Source organism: Medicago sativa, chromosome 8 (assembly GCF_051527215.1).
Source record: "Medicago sativa cultivar Bolivia chromosome 8, Bolivia_mono, whole genome shotgun sequence".
Lineage (NCBI taxonomy): Eukaryota > Viridiplantae > Streptophyta > Magnoliopsida > Fabales > Fabaceae > Medicago > Medicago sativa.
In genome coordinates this window covers 90,126,254-90,147,000 of record NC_140756.1, presented here as the reverse complement: position 1 = coordinate 90,147,000, position 20,747 = coordinate 90,126,254, and the positions used below count along the sequence as shown (strand labels likewise).

Below are 20,747 nucleotides of genomic sequence, written 5' to 3'. Positions count from 1 at the left end.
ATAAGTTATCTCACTTATATTTTCCTTACCATCTACCATTGAATTCAATGTGAAACTATACCTCACATATGACATATTAACATCTCTCTTAAATGTGAGACTTTTTGCATGTGTAATATGGTGACATATCCAAATTATAAGGACAAACTGAGACCTAACATGAAAAAGGAATTTTTTTACATGAGATACATGGTAAGGAAAACAAGTAAGGGGTGTGTGCTTTAACCTTTAAAGTATAGCAAATGGATTGAGTTGCTTGCAATTTTGTAGGTATGTTGAAGGATTAGGAGATTTTGGGGTAATTGCTTTACGAAAAAAATAGACTCAATTAAAAAACGTCACATCATTTTAAAATTTCTAATAAGTATATATTTTTGTAAACTCAAAATAATACATTTATCTTTTTTCATTATCAGAATTCACAAAAGACCAAAGTTAAAGAATTTGAAATAAGGAATGCTGAATAAAAAAACAATGAATGTGAATGAAATTCAATAACTAAAATTTAAGATAAAAAAGTTAAACAAATGACATATAAAAACTAACAAAACAGTTCATCATGATTTTGGGACTTCTAGGGGATTATGCATAGAGTTTGATTACCATCTTAGATTACGAGAAACCTCACAAGTGAGATTGATATCATATCTTCGTCCAAAATCTTTAGGCATCAGGAGTCATCTCACTTATATGATGTTCAAAATCTATTATTCCATCCAATACAGAACTTTAATACACACTTGATAAATTATCATTCAACTATCCACCTCCGTAATTACATTACGTATTTAAATATGGTCAATTGAAATCACAAAATGTTCAAAAAAATTGGTTGGCGGTGGTTTCATGGAGAGGGGTTTATGTTTCTTTCTTCCATGAGAAGAAATAAAGAAAATTAAAAGAAAAAAATCAAAAAAGGAATTAAAACACAAGGGAAGATAAACGAAAGAAAATAAGTATTGTGCATTTTTTTTGTGAGGGTATAGAGAATAGTGTGAGTTGCTGGTTATTTTATGGGTTGGTCGAAGAAGTCCGAGATTTTTGGGTAATTATTTTACCAAAAAATTAGATTCAATTAAACAAATGTCACATGATTTTTTTTAAGGAAAACGTTACATGATTTTAAATTGTCTAATAAATATATATTTTTGTCAACTCAACATAACACATCGACAATTTACCATTTTCACCTGCCACAAAAGTCCAAAAGTGAATAAATTGAAATAATAGACGTTGAATGAAAAAAAAACATATGGAAGAGAATGCCATATAAAAACTAAACTTTAAGATGAAAATAAACAAATGACATCCAAAAACTAAAAAACCGGTTGATAACAATATTGTGATTTTCGCATAATCCTACATTGAGTTTGATCATCTCAACATACAAAGATAATCCACACACGTGAGTTTGACACCACATCTTAACCTAAACCTTAAGAAATTATGTATATGGATCATATCACTTATATGTTGCTCAACATCTACTCTCACATCCAATGTGAAACTCTAGCTCACAGTCAACACATCAACATATCTCACTTAAGTATAAGACTCTCCGCAGCCGACATTTGTCACTGGGATTCACCCATGCTTCATTCGCAAAACCGAGTTATAATATCATCACTGGACCTTATGGAAAGAACCAGCACTGGTATTAATCTACTCATTAGACATAGAGCAACCACATAAATGAGAATAATACATCTTCATCCAATATTTTAATTACGACGAAATTCTAACCCGTGCTTGGCACGGGTGTCCATACTAGTGTACTTTATAAAGAATGACGAATGGAGTAGAAGTTAAATTATGCACCAAAATAATAACAACAATATGAAATAGTAGTAAATGGTAGTAACAAAAAAACAAGCAGTTCTCTCAAAAAAAAAAAAAACAGTTTCCCTCAAAATAAAAAACAAAAGCAGTTGATGAAGTGGTAGACTTTTCCGTCGGCAAGTTCATTGCTTCAAGTTGATTGATTTGGTGAATTATAAAATCTGCATTTATGTTAGTTGAAAACGCTACTCAAAAAGTTGTTCTGGTAGTGAGAATTAATATCAAGCCAAGTCTTAATGTCAAAATATCCAAGGTCTGTTTCCAATACTAACTTGAGGGTTTTTCCACACAAAAAAAAAAAAAAAAAGGTCTCTGAGTGAAATGGAAGTGCACCGAAGTAAGTATAGGTTGTACTATTGCTTATCTTCACCGTAGCTAACTCTAGATGAAAAATGTATTTGTGAGTTGAAGTTTGTAATCATTAGTAAAAAAAAAAGAGGGTTCATAACCATGGTCTGCGTATTTTGTACATCAAACAGAGGGCCATTGGTGTGCTGTCTTAAAGCCATAGCACTAAGGTGGTCCTCTCCTCCCTTTAAAACTCTCTGTAGCTACATCTTTATCACATCCACCAATTCCTGTACGCTACCAGAAGAATATGGTGTTGTTTAAATTCATTCACTATGCATCTAACTTTGTGATGCAGACTCCTCCAAAAAAACAAGGTCTGGAAATGCATCATACCGGACCAATTACAACCAAAAATAGACATAGAAATTAGGTAAGAGTAAAAACAGAGAAAGCATATGTATAGAATGCAACAAACAATTAATTGGCATATAAATCACAATTGACAATACTGTTACACGAACTGTATCTTCCATAGCATTCCCAACTAACCGTCTAGACCCAGTCACAGTACCACGAGCCTACAAAATTGCTACACTGCAAGCTTATCATTTTAAAACATACTGAAGTCAACCACATTTGTTACTATCAAAAATTTCATCCAAGAAGGGGATAACTAAGAATATATATAACTAAAAAAAATAACTAGCAAAATTCTTTTGGAGTGGGGGGGACCTCTCTGGTACACTAGGCAGTCTTAACTAACCATCTAAAGCTGAAATCTTTAGTTTTCCAAACTCTTTCTACATATGCTAACCATACAAACAGTTCCCATCAAGTGTCATGCCAACCTGCAGCAGCTAGTTGGTAGGGTTTACACATGTCTCATAGGGAACATCTCAACTTCAAGCCCAATCCTTACGAATCTTCTGCTCTGTTGAATTAAGTGCAAGAGGTACCAAAGAAACAAATATCCTACAACAACGGATCCATGCATGTAGTATGTCATTCTACCATCGATGTCCTTTTCTCCATCAGAGACTCCATAAATTCAGAACACAATTTGGTGAGGGGTGGCAACATATGTGATGACCCACTAAATATGGTTTCCCAAGGCCTATTTGATACACCAGAGAAAACTGATGATGTCTTGTTCCTTTTTAATTCAAACGCGGGCAACTCTGGATAAATTGATGTATATCCAAATTGTCCTGAAATTGTGGAGAAGAGGAAAAATGAAAAGCTAAATCTTAAACAAGTACCGTAATAACAGAGAAAAAGTGGAAGTATTTTACATTTTTATTGACTAATTTTCAATTAGCTCATTGTTAAAAACAAATCTAAAAATCAGTAAAAGAAGCAAAGTAAACCCACCATTTTCTTCAAGCCCAACAAGATCATCCTGCATAGTCATATTAAGCTCACGTGCTTCCTTGTCATATGGATCAAAGAGAACATATTCACGATCTCCATTTAAATATGTAAGCAGTGTTTGTGATGTTTTTCCTTTAATAAAAGCAATGCTCCCTCCCTTGGCCTGAATAAGGAGAGTAAGACAAAGAGCAGAAACAGAACACCACAAATTTCATTCATGGTTAAAGAATTCATTCCGGCACTAGACTGGCTAAAAATTAAATTAAAAGACAATTCTGGAAGATATGTCTAGTTCCAGCTCCAAAATAATCTGATTAGAATGAACTTCTATTCATTTAGAGACTAGTATGCATATATACCAAAACATGGACAAGAGTGGAGGAAAAACGAACAAAACTAAGTTTTAGTCAATTTTCATTTCCTGTTTTTAATTTTAATTACAAAACTGAACCTTTTTTTTTTTTTACTTTATTTCATGTTTTCAAAAATTTGTATAATCTTACAAAAAGGAAACAAAGTGAATACAAGATGGCAGTTTTATAATTAAAAGTGAAAAATAGAAAATGATAAAAACAAACATTTAATGAAAACAAATAGACCCAGTTTCTATCTCTCAGACAATGCACAATACTAGCTTGCACTTATTTCTTCGCGGCTTATTATTAACAACTGTTTTTTTTTTTAATTCCAACAGTTATTTTCTTAAAACCTTTTTATTTTAAAGTGTTTTTTCTTATTTCAACAGATGAACTATTATCAGTTCCAAGCGACTCACACAACTCAATTCTCATGAAATATAATTGAGGTCAGTAATATTTAACCTATGATTTAAACAAAAAAAAAAAACCTTCTCTTTACCAAACACGATGCAACACAAAGAAAAGCTTGTGACTTTTTACCAAACACGATGCAACACAGAAAAGCTTGTGTTATAAAGATTTTTGGTGCCTCGTGTCAAGTAATGTGCCCATGCTTCTCAGAAATTAACACAATAGTACACGTTGGAGAAATAAAAGTGCAACAGAAAAGCTAAAATCCTAATGTCTAAATTCATTAAATAGATTTGCAAAAAAACAACTTTCAAAAGCACTGGCAATGTGCATTTAAAAAATCATTCTCAATCTTGATTGTTGCATTTAAAAACACTGTCAATGTCATAATATTTAATAGAAAAAAATGGTTTTGTAAACAAACAATACCTTCGTTACAGACCAGGAAGCCACTGGAATAGGATCTGTTGCGTTGAATACTAAGATTATTCCATCACCTTTAAACAGACGTTCCTTTGATTTGGGAATGAGAGCAATGATAGCAAAATATGATAAATCTAATGCACAGGAAACAGCTGCATGGATATGAATAACAAATTTGTCAGATCAATAATACCCCATTCAATGAGTCATAGGTTACAAACAAGGACTATACGGGGAAATACAAAGAACGGAAGTGAAAAAAAATGCTTATCAATAAAAAGACGGAGAGGAAAAAATATCAACATGGTAGGGTAAAACTTGATTGACGTAACAAGCATTAAAAAATTGTAGAGAAAGATATTTCTTCTAACCTTCTATTTGAATCCTATATGACCAAGATGCAGCTAACTTTGACATACTCCAAACAGACAGCTGTGGTGCAGAACCATAAGATACGGAAAGAAGATACTCTGAATTTCCAACAAAGATGAGCCTCCCAATTGGCTGAAAGAATAAAAAATTAGACCAACAGGGATGAGGACAGGTACAACTTAAGGAACCCTAAAATACAGAACCCAAACCAACATTTATAGGCATGCATTCTAAAAATATAACAGAAGGAAATTTTTTTCTTATATGCCATGCTTTCTTTCTTATTGTTTTTATAATCCTGTGTTTGATACTTTAATGTATGCTGCAAGAAAAAGATCCAATAAATGTAAGCATTGCTGCCTCCAATAGCAGCCATAATCTTCATGAAGACTCCACAAAATAATCACACAAGTAATGGCGAATGAACTTTCACAAGCATCTGAGTGAGGAGCATGCATGTCTTATTTGTTGAAATGGAACACGTTTGAAATATCCCCGTGTGAAGAAACGCACAAACACGCAAATACAAATAGATATGATTAGAGTTCAAAAAATCACCGATGGAGTCTCTCCTACAACAGCAATGAGCTCATTCTTGTCAGGGTCCCACAATGTAATAACAGTGTCGGCTGCAACCGCAAGCACAGAACCATCAGCTGAAAAAGCAGCAGCTCTCATTGCTTTATTTCTGTAAAGGGTGAAGTAACAGCATGATCAGTAAGTCATAATTAAAATCAAGTATTCAATTATGCAATTGACTGATCTTACTGAAGATACACCAAGGGGCCAAATGACGGTAAATAAAAGTATATAAAATGAAGGAAATCTTGAAATTCAAAAGAGAACTTTCAAACCACCGCTAATCCTACATTTTTATTACAGGAAAAAAAAATGCTCAAGTACGTTAACCACTTTATTACAGCCCAACAGTCAAGAGATGACTGGGGCTGGTGAAACTTGCATACTGAAGGCAAAGCTTTAAGTTTTGGTTATTTTTTATTTAATATCTATAGCCTACAAAATAAAATATTAAATGTAGCAATTAAAGTAGGATTTATACTTATATGACCCAACAGCATGGCACATCCAACTAAAATTCCGACGCGTCTGGTCTTTCTGCTGAGTTTCTTCCCTGCAAACCCATATCTGAAAGAGAGCAAGAAAGACAAAAGTGTCACCAGAAAAATTCCTAAGCATTCAAAAAAAGTATCTAAAAAGGGTATCTAAAAATACCTTGAAATCTCCACCATAAGATGCGCTGACAGCCATATGACGGGTCGGATGAAACGTAATAGCGGATATATGAGCATCCCTATTAATAAGCAGAAATGTGTCAAAACCACTTTCTAATATATCTGAAGGCACAATATATCTACAAATATGTACGGAATCTGAAAGACAAACTAAAAATATAACAATGACACACATTTTTATAATTCTTGTTCAAATAATCCGTTGACACACCTGTGAGGTTCATAAACAAGGGTGGACATTGAAAATCTTTTGGTATCTGAATCCAAATCCCAGAATTTCAAACAAATAAGACCTCCTATTCCTTCTTCAGGTAGCTTGACTTCTACGGTACCCATCATAGAGCCGTCAGTAGACAACTCCACCATGGTCACTACTACCTGCAACCACGTTATTTGATGAATAAATGTAACAATCAATTAAGTGATTAATTAGCTGAGACAAGATGTGCAAATACTTATATGCAAGACTATCAACACATCATATTTAGAAGCAAAATGGGCGAATTCACATACCGTGACCTCGTCAACTGGTTGATAATTTCTTTCACATACTTGAACCTGCAACAAACTTCAACATTTTAAAACCCATGTGTTCAATTTTGAAGGCTGTTATCAAAGTTTAAAGGCAAGGCAAATCCCAAGGAGTGTTTTTAAAGGAAGGAAATAAAAGAAAATTAATGAAAAGGAAAACATTTATTACATTGAAAAAACAAATCATTTATCAACTGTTTTTAAGTACTTCTACGAAACATTTAATAAATACTCCTTAACCAGTTCCCTGAATCATTGACTAGACCCTAAAAGTAATTATAAATTAATCTAGAAATACCAGACCAAACACCAAATTAATAATCAAAAAGAAAATTGAACATCAAGATATTTTTTTTGAAGAAGCTAAATAGCCCACCTAAATTGACACCGGAGAGAATCGAACCTGAGACCTTGCGGAGGAGCACACTCCCAAGACCCAAGCCAATACCACCAGGCCAACCCAAGTGGGCTTTTGAACATCAAGATATTACCTCATAAAGTCCACGATTAGCAAACAAGCTGTAGAATTGGATGCCATAATTATCTGTTTGTACAGCCACTAAACCAGAAGAGCGGTCAAAGGCTGCTTGGCTAGAAATACTTTCACATATTTCTTGAGAAGACAAAGGAGGCTGGAAAAAAGGAATGTCAGGTTCTTATCAAACCTTCAACAAATGCATTTCTTATGCATGTTATCAAAACAAACATGTAATGTATAGATAAATAAAAATCAGTTTTCCCATTGTTCTTGCAAGATCATTTTCAAAAGGCAAATGTCCATTTAGCATAACAGTCTTTATATATTCTCAGCAAAGTTGGTTGTGGAAGTGAATTAAAAACACTCTTCATATACAAAATATAGTGTTTAAAATGACCAACGTGATGCAAGTTTGCATGCCTAATTAAGTAGAATTTATAATGATGGTCAATAGACATTTGAGACTTAAAATTGTAAGACCAAATAAGGATATGTGGCATACAGTTTTTATATATTCTCAGCATGTTAGTTGTGGTAGTGAATTACAAAGTCACTCTTCATATCAAATACGGTGATTAAAGTTGACCGACGTGATGCAAGTTTGCATGCCTAATTAAGTAGAAAATTTATAATGATGGTCAATAGACATTTGAAACTTTAAAATTGTAAGACTAAACAATGATGTGTCATGCCAAATATATTTTAAGACACACTGATGACCGATACCAGAAACAATATTATGAATAGACCAAATAAAGGAACTAACCTTGATCCCTGATATAGACCTCATTATCTCCATAGAAGAGATCTTTAATATATGAATTTGGTTATCTGCACAAGATATCTGCAGACCCTTGATTAGTTTAAAACATTATAAAGAGCTAGTTTGCTGTTGGGACATGCCCACAGACTAACAATCATATATTCGACTACATAAAGGCAACTCTCACCGAGGCAAATGAAGGATCTGGAGAATCTATGAAATACCGAAGCGGAGATCCAATTCTTGGTAAAAATTTCTTCTTTCCGGTGTCTAGCTGCCAAAGCACGAGAACTCCTTCCTTCCCACCTATTATAAAATGATGGCACAAACAAACTTTATATTTGAAAAGCCAATAATTTTCTGCTCAATAAAGGATAAGACAGTTAAACCACCATCAACCTTCTCTTATATTCATTTAGCACACCTGCTTTTTGAAAGACTCGGTTACCGCTAAGAGTTTAAGATATACACATTATTCAAAACAGTTTGAATGGTTATTTGAAACTATAAAGACATCTACTAAGTAAATAATTAATGAAATCCTAATTGGAGCAAATATTGTTGCATATGAGCCGCCTCTAATACATGTGACACAGGAAGTCAAAATCCTTACAAGATAATTGGAAAAGTTTTCAAACCAAACAGAAGAATAATTGCAAAACAGCCTAGTTCTAGCTCCGCGGACAATCATTGTCCAGTTCAATTGTTTTTTATAATAATTCGAGGCGTATGGTTTACCTGAATACAAATAGACTCCATCTGAAGAGAAGGATAAAAGATTCACTGCATCAGAGTGCCAATGCCATGTGGAACATGATTCGGCATCATCATTTTGCCTTACCCCAGGCTTACATTCCTCATCAGTCATTGATGTTCTGTTCAACAGCGCATCATTTTCCTGAAAGTTCTTAGCACCAAATCCTCTAAAAATTAAAATTCTTCCGGTTACATCGCCTGCAGCCACAATCCTCTCAGTTGGATGGAATGCAAGAACGGAAAAGGTTTTTGTATGATGCAGGGAAATCTTCTTTGAGACAGCAGAATTAGAGTCCACTTTAGGAACTTTCCATATATGAAGTGTGCGTTTTTCCTTTATGCCCAGAAATTTCCCACAGGGACTAACGATCAAAGGGTGAGGCTTTTTAGTCTGAAAAAAACATTCATACACTTCATAACAATCATACATAATATTTAAATCATATTCTCATAAATGTTGACAACTTAATAGGATCAAAAGTAAGACTACGTTCGCTTCCACTTTTTGCTTAGCCAAAATTGATTCTAGAGGTGTAAAATTGATTTTGATATGCTTGGTTGATCTCAAGTAGAAATTGATTCTAACTTACACTAGAATTTTGGAACTTCTCATTCTTGAATTGATTTTTAAACTCACTTTTACATGATGTATCCAAACATAATAGATTAACTGTCAACTAACCAAAATCAATTTTACATGAACAATTCACTCAAAATCAACCTTTTGTCACCGCAAAACCAAACATACACTCGAATTCATTGTTTAACTTACTTTTACATAAATGTAACCAAGCATACACCACTTTTAACCAAAATCAATCTTTGTCACAGCAGAACCAAACACACTAATTCAAATTACTTGGAAGTACAAGAAACATTAATATAAGTACATAACCCTAACATTATACAATCATTCACAACCTCCACAACAACAATAAAACCTAAAAAAAAAAAAAAAAAGAATTGAATAAAAAGTAGAAAATAGTTATACCTCTTTCAATGTAATTATGGAAAGCTTGTGAAAATCAGTCAAATTACACTTCCTAATCTGTGCAGAACAAAGTTTGGGTCTATTATCTTTCTCATTTTCAGTTTGCATACACACATACGCAAAATGCTTCTTTTCACTAATTTCTTCTTCCGGTGACAATAACGATGGTATCACCTACAATATTCATAACAAAAATTAATAATAAAATAAATTAAAAAATAAAGATAAGAAAAAAATCGTTAGAGAGAGAGAGAGAGTACCATGGAGAAAATGGGAAGTTTTAGGTCAATTATTTTGATGCATTTGAGAAGGGAGAAATCCCAATGGCGGATGGTGCCGTCGAGGGAAGAGGTCCAACAGTAGGTAACAATGTTTGAACCGGGGACGACGATGACGGAGGTGACAGTATCGGTGTGACCGTCAAGGGAGGAAACTTGTAAGGCGGTGGTGGTGGAGAAGATAGCGACGGAGGTGCCGGAGCCGACTAGAAGACGGTCGCCGGAGTTGGAGAAAGATGGAGGACATGAGACGTAGCTTTGTCCTCCCTTCATCGTTCGGTGCTCAGTGAAACGAAACGCAGCGTTTTGTAGCTTGGAACTGAAACTCTCTGAATTTCAGGGCAAAAGAGAAGAAGAAGAATGGAGGCGCCAAGGGAGGTAGTACCACTGAAGCATATAAGGGTTTGGGCTCGTACTTCACTTTTTTCTTTACTAAATGTTTTTTTTTGACACAAATGTTATGTTACTCACACCTCAACAATTTCATTCCCACACCTCCTTTTAAAACATTACTTACAATTTTACATTCCATTCAATCAAGTAAGTAACTTTATTTTTTAAATAATCGAATAATATTTTACAATTTCTACTATTTTTATCAATAAGCGAGAAAAAACAGATGTATTTGTCTCGATGCTAGTGTGTTTGATGATAGATTTGCAATCTACATCAAGTGACTCCAAAATCGAATATCGTAAAGGAAATTGAATATGTCAGATTAAATCTCATTTAGAAAAACCAAATCAATGAATATGTCTCGACGCAGTCGAAGTGTAACTCAATTGATTGAACAATAACTTAGAGATTTCGTCAATTTGATTTGTGGTCCAATTTTTTAAGCATTAATATTTAAAATTCTCCTCTAATTTCACATTTTACTCTGTTTATTTTCGCATCTTCGTTTATTATTACCACACATTATTTAATTTCAATATCTCATTTTATCCAGAGAGATTAGTGAGATGCATAGTTTTTTTTTTTCTTGAAGGAATAGCTAATGAGATACATAGTATTATAATTGATTTAATTATTTTTATAATATTTTAAAACGTGGTTTAGGTCATACTTGGGCGCTCTTTCTTCTTTTTAATAAACACTTAGGGCACTGTTGAGACATCTCATTTCATAGACTTTGACATTGACATGGAATAAAATCTATAATCACATGGTTAAAAAGCTTACTTATCTATCAAATATGCTTTACTGTTAAATCTTATGAAATTATACAAAAATTAAAACTCCAAGAATTCAAGAGGTTATGGATTCAAACCCCGCTAGTGGTCGGTCTTAAAGAGATAAATATAAATAATTTTGTAAGTGTTTTCCGAGCCATAAATAATTTTGTAAGTGTTTTCCGAGCCATAAAGCCCTCTCTATCTTGAACTACGACACCATCTCCTCACCTTAAATGTTAGGAAGCTCGTTTTCTTTTCGTTTTTTTATACTAAAGTTTAAGTGAATCGGATCATGTGAAACCAAAGTCGCTGCATGCCTCAAAACTCAAAGAGCGTTGCCAGAAATTGACAAACTAACAGAAATTTACAAATTATTTACCAACAAGATCGTTACAATGCCTTGGAAATTTTTTCATTCAAATCTCATAAGTTCCTAAATTGATGTGTTCTAACAACAATCAGTCAACGATACCCTTATCTTATGTTCCGTTGCAATTACCTCTTGCCATGAAGTGGTGAAACAACTACTTAACCACCAGTCTGCTCTGTCAAAATTTAAACCTACCAGTCACCGTTAATTTTTAATTCTGAATTAATGCAAGTGGAACCCAAGACAAACTTATCCCCTCATTATTATGAGTTTCAATCCAAATCTAGCATTGCTGTACTGAAAAATTATGAGGCCAGCAATTTATTTATTTTTCTGTAAAATTGAATAGAAGCTAGATTTGATAGGTAGACTGGGGGGAAACTAGAAATACTCTTGTTATCAGATGATGATGATCCAAATCAGACCCTTAGATATTCTCCTATGTTATTATAGTAATTCATAAGCCATACAAAATGTTTTGAAGATAACGTTGTCGCATTGAGAATGCAACTATCAATATTTTTCCTTAACCAAATACGAATACAAAAACAGCTCCAAGGCAAGGAAAACTAAAACACTACCGAAACTACAATACAATACAAGAACAAAACATTAAATCGGAAGATCAATGGTTGTAGATCAAATAACTCTTGAACATATCAGAGAATTTTTTCTACTCCACATGTAAATACGAAGGTATAATATACTCAAAGCAAGAGTCTTCACATCTCACTTTTAATTAAATCCTGCATAACAATACCAATTGCCATGTTAAATGAACCATTCATACATTTCAAAGATAATAAGTATTGCAAAGCAAAGGTAATATTACCACCAGCACTAGGCAAATCAAACACTCTGTACTTTGCTTGACATTTCTTTCACTTTCTGGTCTCCCTTTTCCTACGATCAAATCAAAATTTATATGATAAATAAAAGTAATACACGCCAAAATATATATCATATGTATGTGCATATGACACCGAGAACGAAAACAACTATTCAAATTTCTAAAATGACCAAGTTTGCATATCATTGTCAATTGCACAAGACTAGTTTTTATACATTGCAATGGAAGACCGAATGACTAATGGAATCCGAATCCATGATTAATTGGTGTAAAAAAGGACCTAAGTGCTGAGATGTAACCATAAAAGATGAGCCTACCGTCGCCTTCACACTCCTTTTTATATATGCTAACATTTATCAGACTCCAAATTGTCCTTCACTAATCCTTATCATCTCTCTGGTGGTTAAAGCTGAGTTTGGACTACTCAGAACTCATAGCCAAAAAAAAATGATAATGATCACTAACTTGATTTTAAACAACCAAGGGAAAGGCCCTTAATTCACAAGTTATTCAGTTTTAAGTCATAGCTTTTAGGGTAACTTACACATAAAGCATGTGGCCTAAGGGAAGACTTAACTTAAAAGGCTTATTTAAATCATCATGACCACCCATGATAAATTATACATAACACAGACACCACAATGTCAAATTTTTAGATTAAGCTCGATGGAACTCCATTTTGAAAAACAATAAGTCAAAGTATGACTTAAAACATGTTTGTGAGAGCTTATGAAAACAACTTATGACATGTCTATAAATTATTTTCAGCTTATTTTCACAGGTTCATGATAGCTTATGAAAAGAGTGTGTAGCACATATGAAAACAGTTCGACTTTATTTTATCTTTTGTTATAAAATAGCTTATACATAAGCATGCATATGATAAGTGCTTAATTAAGCTGTTTATCCAAACAAGACCATGTGTCATCGATATATCAGCATATTCTGAACATAGCTTAACAGTCAAACAAAAGATATATCAGCAGCATACCAGTAGAAATCAGAGGAAATCACATCAACACATTTACAAGTTAATCCAATTGTATAAGCATGTTAAACACCATTCTTATTCTTGTATTAATTAGATATCGAATTAATATCTCACCGTTCCCTTAGTCTCATAATAATCATCGAGAGCCCATTGATACTTTGACTGATTCAACCCAAACCAACGAGCCAAATGGTCATCCAAACTTGAGTGAGCTGTAAAACCAACCATTTAATTAGCAAAATTAACAACAAAATTAATCAAAGTACCCCAATTAAAAATCAATAAAAAAAATTCCCAACAAACTAAATCATGCATTAAAAATTAAAATAATTGCTAAGCTACATATTCTTAATTTAGTTAATCAAATCAAATCAAACAAAAATAATTCTAAAAATAGAAAAAAGATGACTCACTCACTCTTCAGTCTTCACAATCACACTTTTCAACAACTCATTTCAAAATTCAAATAATCCAAATCACTACTACTAAAATAATTCATTTCATTTTGTTTTCACTACCCGTTGTTGTTCATAAACACTCAACGAAGTAAAACAAAGAAAAAGAGAAAGAGTAAAGCAATTACCAGTTTGAACCTTGTTAACAGCGTTCTTGAAAAAACCGAAAACAGAAGCATCAGAGGAAAGGGTTTTGGAAGAGGGAAGACGGGTATGAATCTGAGGTGGAGGAGGAGCGATCTTAGCATTGTTGATGGGTTTAGGAGAATGAAGAGCAACTGGGTCAGAAGAAGAAGAAGAAGAAGAGGGTTTAGGTGTTGATGGCGGCGTCATGAAAACAGTGTAAGGACCGATTTTGCCTATCACCGGTGGCGGCGGTGTAGATTCGCTGTTGAGAGACATTGCCGGAGAATCAAAGAAAGTTCGGTCGGAAAATGAGAAGAACAAGAACCAACCAATCAAAGCACAGTTGAAGTGTGAAGAGGGGTGAGTACTGAGTAGTAGATGTAGTTGGAATGTTATGTTTTTGTGTTTGTGTTGGTTGTACTTTAGTTGTTTCCCATTCTTTTCTTTCTCCAAACTCCACTTCTTTTATTTACTGACTTTTATTAAAGCTTTTTACTTTTCTCTTTTTGTAAAGGAATCCACATTTATAAATTACTATAATCAAATTCTACCATTACTTTCCAATTTTAGTCACAGTATCTATTTATTACTTCTTCATAATTGTTGGAATGAATTTTAGTCAGATATGTGTACTAGTACAATTTTGCTTTGCTTGAATTATTTAAGTATGAGGAAAATTGTTTAACCGTTTCTAATGCAATTTATTTAAGATTTGATTTTTTTTTTAAAGATTAAAAGTTTTAAAATGAGGCACAAAGAAAAATTTCGTCAAAGTAATGCACAATATTTTTTTGGCTTAAATATGCAATTCGTCCCTGTAATTTGGACGCGTTTTGATTTTCGTCCTTGTAAAAAAACAAAAATTAAAAACATCCCTGTCAAATTATTTTTGTTTTAAAAAGGTCTCTGACCCCACTAACAAGGCTTCAAATAATTCCATGAGAGACTTCACAATTTTAAAATCATTCAATGTCACCATTCACCATCCAAAGGCTCCTACAATCACAGAAGTCATCTGGAAGTCTCCTTTGTTACATTGGGTTAAATGCAATACTGATGGAGCATCTTTGGGTAACCCTGGCCAAGCTTCTTGTGGTGGAGTTTTCAGAAACTGTATGGATTGCTTTGCTGAAAGTTTGGGTACTCTTGCTTCTTATCAGGCTGAATTGTGTGGTGCCGTGAGAGCAATAGAAGTGGCATCTCAAAACCAATGGAACTTTCTTTGGGTGGAGACAGACTCCATGTTGGTGGTCCAGGCTTTGTTAATTTTATTTATTTTGAGTAATTAACTTCTTCATACGAGTATGAACTCATTTACACTGTGTTTGGTTGAAGAGAATTAGGAGAGAGAGAAGTTGAAGGGAGAGAGATAGAAGAGAAGTTGCCCACTTCTCTAATTTGGCAGACAAGAGAAACAGAGGAGAGAGAGTAAAAACCCGTGGGACCCACACTTTTTTTAGTCTCCTCTCAGGTGGGAAGAAATAGGGGAGAGAGTCTTATTTACCAATTATACCCTTATTGCAAAGAAAAGAGCTTTCAACAAAAACAAGAAATAATGAAATGAAGCACCGATGCAGAAGACAGCCATGGCAATAGCTAGACAATAATATATATTGGTGAAATCATACTAGTGAACAGAGACATTGTTCCCATTTATTATACCACAGCAGTTCAAAAATACCAATTTGTAAACGAATCTAGATATGGGTATTACAAAAAGCACATCCTCAAATCATATCATATATTGAATTAAAAAACGAGGATGTGATTATGTGAACCAAGAATGACGCTAGTTAGGGGGGTTTGGAAAAAGAACAGGTTGGGAATTTTGTGGGTTGAAGAGTAAGTTAAGTGTATTTAATTTAATTTGGTAAAAAAAAGTATATTTATTTCAATAAACTAATTAGATGTTTCAGAATTTTTTTTATTTTAACATAAAATACAAAACGTCCAAACTAATTTATATTTAAGTGGGTAACAAAAAATAATAATTAAGTAGTTAATTAAATTAATTTAGGTTAATTAAGTTAATTAAATTATATTATAAACAATTATTTATTAATACTTTAACTCAAGGGTATTTTTGACCATTAGAAAATAAACAAACTTCTCTCTCTCCTATTTCTCTCTTCTTTCTCTTAAACCAAACCATATATCAAATCTACTATATTTCTCATCAACTTCTCTCTTCTCAAAATCTCTCTCACCTTTTTCTCTCTTACCATTTTCTTCTCATAACCAAACACACCCTTAATTTTTGACCATTTTTTCTTTCCATTTTTCACTTGGTAATTTTTCTCAATTTATTGTTTCTTAGTCAAGGTGGTTTAATTTTTAAACTATGTAATAAAACGGATACATCGAAGATTTTTTCCTTTTCATTGATCAACCACAATGTCCATCCACCAAAATTCTTCTCATTTCTATATTCTCTTTTGGTCTTTTATTTAATTGCCGATGTTTGATTCTATTTGGTGGTAAAAACAAATGTTGTTATCGTTTCTCCATTGCAAGGAAAAAAACGCATTTAACTTAATTTTGAAAAGAGAAAAAAGATACAAACAAACCAAGAAAAAAAACATCATTGAACTCAATTGTGAGAAAAGAAAACATATACAAACAAACAAAAATGACTGAAATTAAACTGTATATTTACAAAGTTGTTGAAAATGATAAAATGAGGGGAGATTGTTGTGTTTGAAAAATTAGAAGGGGTGCTTGTGTTATTTAAGAAAATTTCAAGGGAAATCAAAATAATTTGCGCATTTATCATTAACGTCGGCTTTATCTTTCTCAACTCATATATTATTGCAATGCGCTTTGATGCATAGCCGTCCACTTCGAAATAGCCCGTGCGGAGCATGGCCCCGTGCTTAGCACGTGTTTGTTGCTAGTTGCCTAGTAAAACTTTTAGGTGACTTTACAAAAAAAATTATTTGTCTTTCTTCGTCTCATAATTGTCATTGTGTGGGAAGATATAAATGTGTCCTCCATACACGCATTATAAGTCCACTGTACTCTCTTATAAATATATCTCCCATTCCACTGTAACATACTCCCTCCGTCCCTATATCTAAACACCCATTTGACTTTATTTTTGTCCTTAAATGTAAACTCCTTTTCAAATTACTAGATACATTTATTATTTTTTTCTTAAACATATCTCTAATTAATACTACTAACTTGTCTTGAAATATAAAAAGTCAAATTTAATACACATACAAACAAAGGATAATTTGGTAATATTAACACACAAAATAGACACATTAATTACACTAACAACTTTTCTTAAGAAATGTGAAAAATGCAAAGGGGACTTGCATGTAGGATGGAGGAAGTAAATCACACAATTGAAAAACATAATACAATTTGTGTTCTCTTTCTCTTCTTTATCTCTATTCTTGTTTTTCTATCGTTCGTAATAAATATTAATTTTTCATTCCTGGAAAAATTTATAAATTTTTCATTCCCTAAACAAGACAACAAAATGGAAATAATTTATAATTTTTTTAAAGAGACAAAATTACACTTTTAATTATTTAACTTAATTACAAATTAATAATTTGGTCATTTATCTTTTTTCATTTCGTTTTTGTATGCATATGAAATTTCAAGTTTCAAATCTATGATTTTCATTTCTTATGACCACTCAATATTTAAATATATGTTCTTTCATCTATGCTTTCACACGAATCTTATATTTAAATTTTAAAAATTCATAAGCAAATAGACAAAGTAGAAATGAAAAATAGATAAAGGAGAAACCTCTTACCTGAAATTAAGTTAAACAAAATTATAAATCTAATTATGTGGTTAATTTTTATTGAAATGAAGATAAATGCAAAATTGTCCAAAATTTTGGTAACCAATAATTGAATTGAAACACTAGTACAATAATATCAAATCAAATCAAATCTCACTTCCTTTATAAGACCATCTCCAATGGGGTTATTGAAAGGGTGTTGAAGGCTATTGAACCATTGGAAGCTTGCTTGTTGAAGATGACATGGAGGAGTGTGGTGATGAATTCATTCAACATATTGAATCCTGCAAAGCTGAGACACGCGGCACTTTGTGATTGTTTGAAAACGGGCGCGTGCGTTACACGCGCCGACAGGGCGCGTCACGCGTCAGACGACACAGAGAGAGAAAGAGAAATGGGTGGATTAGGACAGGTGGCGCGTTTTGACTGGCTGGGTGAAATTTTAATTATCTTCATATTTTGGACTCAATTATTTCATTGGAAAAATTATTTTTTATTTTTTTACCAAAATTCGTGATTTTTTTTCCTCTATAAATAGAGACTTGGATCATTTGATTTGGACACAGAAAAAAAATCAAGTTTTTCACTCTCTTAATCTTATTATTAGTCTTTCTTTTGAAGTTTTAAGCTATTTGTGTGTCGCGTGGTTAGTTTGTTGAATTGCATTTTAATTTAAGAAAATAAAAATAAGTTATTTAAATAAATATTGTTTTTGAAAAAATTAATTGTATTATTTTAATTTAATTTTTTTTGAAGGTAATTGTATTATTTTAATTTAATTATGATCGATAATTATAATTTTATATAATTATAAAAACAAAAATTAAATAAGAATAAGAAATAAAAAGTGGTGGGGTAGGGTGTTGAATAAAAACCATTGGAGTGGTAAAAATTGAATGGGTGTTGAATTAAGAGAGAGAAAATGATGTGGAGTGTTGGGAATTGAAAAAGTGGGTGTTGAAGGTTGTTGAATTAGTTTTGCCATTGTACATGATCTAACATTCATTCACTGCCTTATGTATATCCAACCATCAAATCGTCACTTCACCATCATGGTGGTTGCATCGTACTAAACACTTCCTTCAGCCACAACCAGTCAAGAAAACCCATTTTTGTCGAAAGAAGAAAGATCAAGAAAACACATCGTTTTCAGCATACTTCGTAAGTGACCCAAACTCAAAATTCTAAGAGCATCTCCAACCAACCATCCTTTAGTTAACAACGAACCTCAACAAATCAAGGATCCAATTGAAGATAAAAAAAAAAAGCGGATACTTATTAGATATCGAACACTATATAAGATTGTTGTCTTCAATAACGAATGGATTTTATGAGTAAAATAAGAAATAAAATAGATAAAATAACGAACATATTCCATGATTAAAATAAGAAATAAAATAGATAAAAATTGATCTCACCATCTTAAGTTTACGTGATTCTTTCTGTTTTCATTTTATTTTTATTTATTTTTTAAATGCATATGTTAAAGTACAAATTAGTGAACATATTTAAAAACTTTATTTAATTTAGTAGTACCGTTAGAGTCATTGTGTCCTTAATGAATATTTTTATTTAAAAATTATAAATAAATAACTTGGACGCATAATACCCATTTAAATACGTTTTTTAGTTTACTATCGGATGTCAAGGGCCAAACCCCTCAAAAGAAAATGAAAAAACTCTAAAAAAAACTAACAAATGTTATGATTAATTTTTATTTTTATGATTGTAAAATCATTTTTTGTGAAAGACTTCGTTCGTGGCTTACTGCAAACCCATAACCTTCAACGCCGTATGCTCCGTCGCTTACTGCAAAACCACCTGTCGTAAACTCTTCGTTTGTGGCTTTTGCGGTAAAACCATCATCAACACACCACACTGTATTCTCTTTTCTCAACTGCCACAATAAAAACCCACACTCTCACTAATTCAAAATTGGGAATCTGGTTCAAGGATTAACACAATTACTGAACCCGCACTGTATCACTTTCAGGGATTGGGGAACGGGTTTGGAGCGAAGAAATTGGTTTTTTTTCTTCCCCTTGGTGGTAGAAAAACGAGGTTTTAGTGGTCAAGAGATCAGTGAAAGGTTTGATTTAGCTAAAATTGGAGAACGGTGAAAGGTTAGGTTGTGAAAATTGTCTCTTAATGTCTCGTAATGTTCTATTAGGGTGTGTTTGAATTGATGGTTTAGGAGGGGAGAGTTTGTTTTTCTTTTTTAAATTACGAACTATATAACATGTTTTTCAAAAATAAATTAAGTGTGATTGAAGTATTATATGATTGTTTAACATGTTAATATGTTAACTTTTTAAAAAACATTTTATCATGTCCGTGATTTAAAAATGAAATGTAAACCCTCCCCTTCCCTCCTAGACCCTCCATCCAAACACACCCTTAATGTTTTCCCAAAATTTGATTTAATTATTTATGAAGGTTGAACGATGAAATGAGAGGGAATGATGTGTTGTTTGTGGTGAAAACATGGATGGGAGAAAGAGGGTTGAAAGTGAGAGAAGAGATCACGTCCTTTCCATTTTATTTTTTATTTTTTAATTCTTTACACATGTGGATGTTATATTTTTTTGCCCAAATACCATCTTTGATCCTTTTAGTTTGAAAGAATTATCAAGTTAGTCCTTTAAGTTTCGAAAATTTTAATTAAGTCCTTTTAGTTTGACAGAATTCTCAAGTTAGTCTTTTAAATTTCAAAAATATCAAATAGGTCCTTTTAGTTTAGTTTGACAGAATTCACAAGTTAGTACTTTAAGTGTCAAAAGTTTCAAACTAAAAGGACTTATTTGAAACTTTTGAAACGGTGACGGTGAAATAGTTTATCAACTAAAATGACCTATTTGAAACTTTTGAAACTTAAAAGACTAACTTGAGAATTCTGTCAAA

At 32.6% G+C, this 20,747-nt stretch overlaps 2 protein-coding genes across 3 annotated transcripts; both read right to left on the bottom strand.

The window, feature by feature from the left end:
* Positions 1-2,590: 2,590 nt before the first annotated feature.
* Positions 2,591-10,484, bottom strand: LOC146903118 (Transducin/WD40 repeat-like superfamily protein). Its single transcript, XM_085736225.1, has 15 exons — positions 10,099-10,484; positions 9,839-10,012; positions 8,830-9,238; positions 8,279-8,397; positions 8,095-8,172; positions 7,342-7,482; positions 6,833-6,877; positions 6,531-6,697; positions 6,300-6,378; positions 6,127-6,212; positions 5,625-5,754; positions 5,066-5,198; positions 4,701-4,846; positions 3,502-3,664; positions 2,591-3,338 (listed from the first exon to the last, which is right to left on the bottom strand). The coding sequence occupies exons 1-15, from the start codon at positions 10,387-10,389 to the stop codon at positions 3,133-3,135; spliced, it is 2,367 nt and encodes a 788-aa protein (XP_085592351.1). The 5' UTR covers positions 10,390-10,484; the 3' UTR covers positions 2,591-3,132.
* Positions 10,485-12,068: 1,584 nt separating this feature from the next.
* LOC146903117 (hydroxyproline-rich glycoprotein family protein) lies at positions 12,069-14,496 on the bottom strand. 2 transcript variants are annotated; one of them, XM_085736226.1, is made up of 4 exons: positions 14,086-14,496; positions 13,617-13,714; positions 12,494-12,564; positions 12,069-12,407 (listed from the first exon to the last, which is right to left on the bottom strand). In XM_085736226.1, exons 1-3 carry the CDS (start codon positions 14,357-14,359, stop codon positions 12,511-12,513), a joined length of 426 nt encoding a protein of 141 aa, XP_085592352.1. In that variant the 5' UTR covers positions 14,360-14,496; the 3' UTR covers positions 12,069-12,407; positions 12,494-12,510. The 2 variants fall into 2 exon arrangements, with proteins under 2 accessions (XP_085592352.1, XP_085592353.1); XM_085736227.1 differs by having other exon boundaries at positions 12,497-12,564.
* Between the last annotated feature and the right edge of the window lie 6,251 nt (positions 14,497-20,747).